At 40.9% G+C, this 8,019-nt stretch overlaps 1 protein-coding gene across 3 annotated transcripts; it reads right to left on the bottom strand.

The window, feature by feature from the left end:
• Window positions 1-414: 414 nt before the first annotated feature.
• LOC101779491 (Golgi to ER traffic protein 4 homolog) lies at window positions 415-7,781 on the bottom strand. 3 transcript variants are annotated; one of them, XM_004968236.2, is made up of 12 exons: window positions 7,641-7,781; window positions 5,643-5,722; window positions 5,064-5,142; window positions 4,401-4,482; window positions 3,875-4,031; window positions 3,308-3,398; window positions 3,139-3,222; window positions 3,013-3,059; window positions 2,440-2,568; window positions 1,572-1,656; window positions 933-1,013; window positions 415-776 (listed from the first exon to the last, which is right to left on the bottom strand). In XM_004968236.2, exons 2-12 carry the CDS (start codon window positions 5,699-5,701, stop codon window positions 771-773), a joined length of 900 nt encoding a protein of 299 aa, XP_004968293.1. In that variant the 5' UTR covers window positions 5,702-5,722; window positions 7,641-7,781; the 3' UTR covers window positions 415-770. The 3 variants fall into 3 exon arrangements, with proteins under 3 accessions (XP_004968293.1, XP_012702049.1, XP_004968292.2); XM_012846595.2 differs by lacking the exon at window positions 7,641-7,781 and adding an exon at window positions 7,086-7,587; XM_004968235.3 differs by lacking the exon at window positions 7,641-7,781 and adding an exon at window positions 6,600-6,826.
• Window positions 7,782-8,019: the final 238 nt, after the last annotated feature.

Here is an 8,019-nt window from a genome sequence, read left to right as displayed (position 1 = left end):
AATTTTTTAAGATACATGCGATCCTACCTCGCCCTTTTTAAATAAATGTTGTCGCTCACTAATAAATTACACCCCTTTGTATGTGCTACAGGTGTGCATAATTCGAATGATATGCGCTTTAAGTCGGAGCGAGTTAAAAAAAAAATACTGCGTAGAACTTTCATGCACTCGTGCTCAGCTCGCAGTCCATCGTCTCTTTTTTTTTTGTTAAAGTTCAAGATCACTTTATTTATTAAGTGATGCCTTCAGATTAAAGAATGAATTAATATCACTATTAATTTTGTTGGAGGAGTGCTAAATCGAAATATCTTTATTAAGACACTAGCTCCGCCGTGAGCCACCTGAACTGCTGGACAACAGCAAGGCAGGTATCCCTAATGATTAAGGATTCAAGGAAGCTTCTTAACAACACCATAAACTAAAATCAATGAACATAAATCAGCTATCATTTTGATCCAATGTGGGCTACACAAGATACATCTCCGAAAGTGAACAGGGCAAGGGCAACAAAAGGAAAATAAAAACAGAAAAACAAGTAATAGAAAACAAAATTCAGTTATACATAATTCAGGAACAATCGAGACTAATCGACGATTTTACAGGTGAGCAGAGGAATATATATCTTCTTGCAGTAAGATGCTAAATGCATGGCCTTGGATATTGATGATCGAGGAAGCGCCTTCGGTGAACCAGAGCTGCCACGGCAGCAATTGTATTATTTCGGCCAACAGTTTAGGTGAAGGTATCAACATAAAAGCCTTCGTCATGAATTATATCTGCAGAATAGAGACTTCAAATTAGGCAGGCCTTCCTCATGAATTTGAGGTTTTACAGAAACAAATTGCTAAAACCAACTGGTCCCTGACAGTATATTCACAAATTGATTCTATACAGCAAGCAGACATATTATGGTAAGACAATATATGGCTTACCTTGAACATTTCGCCGAAAAGTCCTTCTAGAGGGTTCTGGCGCTGTATATTGTAAAATTTTGCAGCTATTTCATCCAGTAACTGCAAGATGCAACCATGCCATCTCATGAGTTGCAAATGTTTGTAATTTTTTTTTAGTTTTGACATGATAGTATGATACTATGATAGCAAGTTAGTCCCAGCAATACAGGGGATATTAAGATTTGAAAAAGAAGCCAAGCTTCATAAACTTTGACTAGTAGTCAAATTATATATGCTCAGACTATGAATAGATTTATATTTCCAAAATATTTTAGTACGACGCTAATTTGTAACATTAGTGATATATTGTAAGTGAATTTATGTCCAAAGCGCACTTCCAAAGACTTCTCTAAATCTTAATACGATATAAAAAGAAACGGAGGGAGTACTGAAACCCAATAGTAAGAAAGCATATTCCTAGAACTTCTAACCAATTCCTACAGGATTCAGAATAATCTTTTACGCAAGCACGTTATTACTAATATTTGTTTCCACTTTTTTTTAAAAAAGCTGATATCCTGTTTCCTGTCAAATTAATGGTTACAGTCGTAAAAGAGGCCATGTGATGCTAATCAGCTGTTCTTAATGAGCTACAACATATTAGAAAAACAGCAATACCTCCTGAAACACAGGGTCACGATCTGTACTTGTCCTATACTTCTGTCGAAGAGTCCTAAAAAGCGGGTAAGCATCTCTTTCAAGCCTGTAAACAGTGACACATGTAACAAATGCCTGAGAGCGCTGGAAACAAGCAATATCTTCCATGGCATATACATATATACATGTAACAGAATTTGAAACTACCCTGAAACCAGTTTGTTTATAAAGAAAATAAAGCTACCTAGCAAACCTCTTAATATGGGACAACTACCACAGAAGCGAGTAAAAAAAAAAATGAAACCATGATATCAGCTATTTATGACCCTGGCATACAAACACAACTTCTATGGTCCTATTAGCTTCAGAAAGCATACCATGACAAATTCTGATAACAAAACACTAACCAAACCTAACAGTTTGAACTAAAGCAATACAGACATTAAACAAAGCTCACCATGAAGTTGTCAAGGGTGAAGTGAAACTTCTAAGAGATAAAGAAGAGTGAAGCTACACATGTCGGATTTGTCATATTCACTTAATTTAAGGCCTTGCTTACATCAAAATAAAACAAAATTTCCTCGACCTTAACTACCAACAACAACTTATATGTATATCCATGGTCCTTGGTAAGTTTTTTCTTATAGGGACCAGGACATGAATGCATTAGTTAAGTTGTTACTAATTGTTTCAAATCAATTCAACAAGAGCAAGACATGAATCTTAGGTGGGAAGATCACATGAGATTAGGCAATCTACTCATTTTGCACTTGACATTTCAAAGCTATTAATGCAAAACTGCAACATTTGTCCTGCAATAACTTTTCCTGTCTGAAATAGAGGACATTGTATGCTGATAGAAGATGAATAAAGAAGAGTACAAACTTACGTTGGTAACAGATACTTGATGAACTGAATCAAATCTGTTTTTGGAAATTCTGAGTTAGCAGATTTTAGTTGTTCCTTCATCTCATCCATAAGTAAATTTGCATCTCTTAGGTTCCCTTGAGATAGGTACCTTAAGGAATGAATATTATGTCAGAAAACTGAATATCTCTACCCAACAATAATATATTGTTCCATCAATGAAAGTCTAGTCTACTTTAGAGTATTCTACTCTTGGCATTCGAATACAACCCCAAGGGAATTAGTCGATCACATGTCAGGAAATTTAAATGTCTATATTTAATCAAGATCGATCCTAGGCAGTGTTGTTAATCATGTACACAATTATTTAACTCGATCAATCTAGGAGGAACTAGACATTGTAATATAAGAAATAGGCACCCAAGTTCAAGTTGGTGAGCACTCAAACCCTGGGAGGAAGCTAACCCCTGCCTAACACTGTAAAGATAACAGAAACCGGACGTTTCCTGCATTGCAAATACACTGAAGGTCTCCACTCATACATGGAAAGGATATCGTCCCTTTCCCTATTAACATTTATGAAAGGATATCTTACATTAAGACCCCGCGTGCAATTGCAGTATCGTCTTCACCAGGGTAACACTGCACAGCAAAACAAAAAGATTAGAGTATCATACTACGTAAAAGTGTAAAACTTATTTGTTAAGAACAAAATCACTACCTTGCCCATAAAGTTCACCAGCATAGAAGCGAACTTTTTTGGATCATTTCCGCGCACAAAATGACTTGAGACTTTAGTCATGTCCTACCATCAAGGTACTAAACATTAAACCTTGGAGCACATAGAAGACATCCACATTCTTATGAGCCAATAAATTGTGGCAAGTTACCGTTTCTGGAGATTCAGAATATATGTATTCTGCTAACATAACGTGCAGCTCAGGAGAACCATTTCTTGATGTCCCAAACTCAGCAGACCACCTTATTAATAGATAAATGACACATTATTAGCGTCATAAGAAGACAGAGCATTGATAATGGGGAGAACCATCACAGTGTCCACTAATAGATTAAGCATGAAAATAGCTATTGCATTGCAGTGTCAAAACCACAATATATTTTAGCATAAGCCAGATTTCTTGACATAACAGCATGACCAACTCTAGAAATGACAACATTATGATCAACTCCTGAAAGTACTCACTAAAATGCATAAATGAGATCACTAATACGGAAAAATATCTTTACCTTTTGACTTAACCAATTGGATAATCCTTAATTTTCATATGAGATGAGAGCAAATGAGTCAGAACAATGCATTACCCTATCACTATAATCTCAGTAACTCACTGATCTTATCTGCACATAGCACCAGTTTGGATCAAATAATTCGATGCTTTTATGGCAAACATTTGCTTGATTTCACTTGCAATTAACAAAAATTCGTGTAACCCTACCTGATAGCAGCTTTCAGGAATGATGAACAACTCTCAGCACGCACTTTTGCGGCAGATATAGCTTCAGATAATTGATGCCCCTCGTCATCATAGTCATCTCCAAGAAAATGTGGAACAGATATCCTGGGGAATGCATCATATATCTTTCTGATACGACCTAATGTTACACAATATAGTTACTATCACAAAATATGATATCCATTAGCCAAAATCATGCCTTCATTTGCTAAAAATGGTGAGCTTATCAGCAGAATCATAAGAGGACCAAAAAGATTTTCTGTATGTAAAGAAAAAAAGGTGTAGCTAAATCACATTTAGCACTAGAAGTCACTGCTTGCACCAACATTTTAGGTTCTTCAATCTTTTTGCACAACAGACTAGCTAGGAGCAGCTAAAAGTGACATATTGTACACATGGATTAGCTAGGTAATTAAAGGAAAGCCAATGTGATAGACTTTAGGAAATGTTTTGATGATCAATTAAAGTAACTTATGTCCTGTACTGCCTTAAAAGAAAAAAAACTGACCAAAAGTTTCTTCACTATATGGAAGCTCTCCTGCGACAAGGGTGTCAACAAAGAGGACAGCAAGTTCACCACCACAAGTAACCTGAAGTGGTTAATAATAATATAAACACATTGAGATCGTTTACCAATAAGTATAAAAATGGAAGGATTTCAAAGTTCTACATGCTACTGCAGCGCTGCTTCTACCAAGAATTGGGTCAAATGCCAATTCAGATTGCCGTGAGTACATCAACAGATAAGAGTGAAATTTGTGTACCATTTTTCTAGAAAATCTAAAGCACCTCAATAGACAATAGCATGGCTACCTGCTACTATAACATCTGTTTCCAGTTAAAGAGTGAGATGGATTGCAATTTTGTAAAGTTCGTTTTATAAATTATTCCCAAAGTGCAAAAAAGAAGGAAAAATAAACATGAGATATTAGCTTGCTGCAGAGGAAGAAACTGCATGCATAACCTAGCTTAAGCTGTTTTTTCACTATTTTGGTTGTGCAGCCCCTCAATGGAAAGAATGTTGAAGAAAAATGTGCTGTTGGGTAATTCCTAGATAAAAATTAGGAAAACTCACATGATTAATGAATTATCTTGGTATAAATTGATATATGCAATTAGCTGCGAGCAATATATATTAACTTGCACTTGTGCATTGCAAGGAGAAAGTAACCTGCCCGTGCTTCAATTGAACCAAAGCGCCTGACTGAAGGATGTCCAAGGCTTCTGAATACTTCTGAGCAGCAATATACCTACATAAGATGTGCCAAGACAAGCTAAGATGGTTTTATGGTATATTTTGGTCCTTGATACAACATTCTCCCCTACCGGATTCTGGTAAAATTTAAGCATAATATTCGGTTATTTATTTTTCTAACTATCAGGTACTTTTTGATCCTTGAATCGACATTGTTTCCCACCCAGTTGAATATTGTTAGCAACTTACAAGCCTCAAATAATATTCTTTTGGCTTAAGAAATGCATGCAAAAACTTTGTTCTTTATTTTACTCGAAATGTGCTATGTGTACATCCTGACATTAGCGCCTTATAAGAGCCAAGCTAATCACAAACCAACCAGCTCTTGCTTAGGGAGTCAAAATGAAGTAATGTAATCATGCGGAAGGTTGGCCTCAATCATGCAATAAGAAATTTTTAAATAAAGACTGAAGCATAAGTTTGTTGAAATGGTGCAAAAGAGGATCAAAGGGAGCCCATCACTCCTTAAAATAAGTTAAATTGTATGCGTAGTACCTTGCACTGGTTGATTTGTACATTTGTTGAGCTTCATAGAAATTTCCTCCATCCACCATAGCCTCAAGCTTTTCAATTGTCTGAGACACATGATTCACCATTATTAATTGAGTAAAAATTCTACAGGACCTGTGCACAAAATACAACTTAATGCTGCCAAAGAAGAACAAGCTGGCATAACAGCTAGCACTAAAAAGGTGCGGGGGAAATACTTTATAGAGTAGATGGGACAAGGTTTTATTGTCAATCCAATCCATTTCCAACCTTAGGCAGTAGACTCTAAAGTCGCAGCACACAAGCCACAAGCCAGGCAAGCACTAATGAATATTCACATCATTGAATTACTTTTCAAAAAATGCTGCTACTGTCTTAACGGATAACAATTGCTTTCTATAGCTACCAAAATGTCCAAGAAACTTTCAGAGTTTAGATAGGAAATTATATAAAAGAGTTTTGGTTCAAGGTAAAAATTGTGCTTGGTTTTGTTCCAACAAATCACGCCAAGCTCGGCAAAGGGAAAACACCAATGTCGGTTGCTAGTTCACTATGATACGGCAATCTGGTGGTAAAAGCATCATCGTTGGAGTCTTATGCAGGATTACTCCTTGCTTCCATTTTTAATTTGAAATGAGAAAAGTGTGCAGTATCCCTTGTGTAAACAACTAGGCTCAACCGAGCAAAACTCAACAATGTTATCGAATTTGCCCACGCCGCTCGTGCATTGGAGGCCTTCAGCACGAACCAGCACTTGAACCCTAGTTCCAACAAATTGGCCATGATAGGCGACCCCCCTGAGGCGCCGGAGTTGGTACCCCGAGATCCAACGCGCCCATCGCGCACACACCCGAAAAACACGGGGGGGCTCGCACAAATGCGTACGCGCTCACCCACGCACGAGCTCACCAGGCGCGCGTGGTGAGGGAAGGAAGGGGATGAACGGGGAGAGGGATCCCTCACCTTCTCGGGAGGAGGCAGGTCGCGGCGCGACCTCATGCTCCCCCTCATGCTCAAGGACCGCGACATGGCTCCCCGGCGAGCTAGCCCCGGCGCCGGCGGCAGCGGAGGAGGACGGCGGGCAGCGGTGGTGATCGGAGTCGCCGCGTCGCTCGAGGAATTCGCCTCCGGGACAAGAGACGGCGTGGCCTGACTCTTTGGGTGGGCGGCCGCTGATCGTGCTAGCGCGAATCTTAAAGTTACTCTCTCTTCGTTGACCGCTCTGTTTTGGTCTCCGAAATTCACTTTTACGTGGCCTTTGGGAGGTGGGAAATAGGGGCTGGGACAGGGAAACGAGGGTGGGATAGATTGCATCCTATGTTTGGTGGTAGGATAGGGAAATGAATATGGATTGGGATAGGGAAATAAGGATCCCTTTTCCTAGAGATCTTATCCCAATGAGAGGGGTGGGATATGATTAGAAATAGCGGCAGCGGGTGGACGCCATACCTCTCGGAGGCGGGACGACGAAGACCGTACCGCAGCAGCAGCCGCTCGTCTCGCCATGCAGGCCGTTGGAGCTGCCGTCACTTTGCACACGCGAGCTGCTAGAGTCGTCGCTCGCCTCGTGCACAGACCGTCGGAGTCGCCGCGATGCGCGGGCTGTCAGATCTGTGCCGCTCGTGGTGCGAGCCCGCCGTCCGCCCGCAGCCCGCCGTGCCGCCGGAGTCGTTGCTTGCCTTGCATATTTGTGCCGCATGAGACGCCGTCCGACCGCTAGACCTGAAGGCCATCGCGGGGGCGCAGAATCGAAAGCCCGATTCGTGCTGATTGTGGATTTCAAAGGGGGAGATTGATTTGAGTAGAGAAAACGTGAATCTTGGTAGAACGGAATTTGATTTAGACACCATGGAAGCCGATGCAAACAAACTAGAGCCTACTCCATTGCTGCCTTGCTGCAGGGTGGAGGCCATCGGCTTGGTAGGGTCACGATCAGGCGAGCAGCGTAGCGGAGGGAGGAGACGGGATGGAGGATCAGAATGCGAAGAGTTGTCGCGCGGCTACCTGGAAACGCGAGCGGCGCCGCGCCGAAGCTGCCCTCGCCTCGCACGCATCGAGCTGTCGGCGTGCTCACCCTGCACGCATGGCCGCAGGAGCCGCGCTTGCTTCGCAAGCATCCCGCTGCCGCGTACGCACGTTTGTGTGGAGGAGCCGAACGCAAGTTAATGAGCCGTCCCGTGTGCTTTATTTTTTAACTCGTGGGATCCACCTAAATCCAAACCCAAACTCGCTTCAGCCAAACAATGGATTGGGTTTGGATTCTCATATCCCTAACCCTAATCCAACCCTTCATAACCCAGCACATTTGGCTCGTGAAAAATAGAGACTAATACATGAAATAAGGAGCTCATGTTTGGTGTTTGGAAGGTGGGATGGGAAATAC

Source organism: Setaria italica, chromosome V, assembly GCF_000263155.2.
Source record: "Setaria italica strain Yugu1 chromosome V, Setaria_italica_v2.0, whole genome shotgun sequence".
In the NCBI taxonomy this organism is placed as follows: Eukaryota; Viridiplantae; Streptophyta; class Magnoliopsida; order Poales; family Poaceae; genus Setaria; species Setaria italica.
The sequence above is the reverse complement of the archived record's forward strand: the minus strand, read 5'-3'. Positions and strand labels throughout refer to the sequence as shown.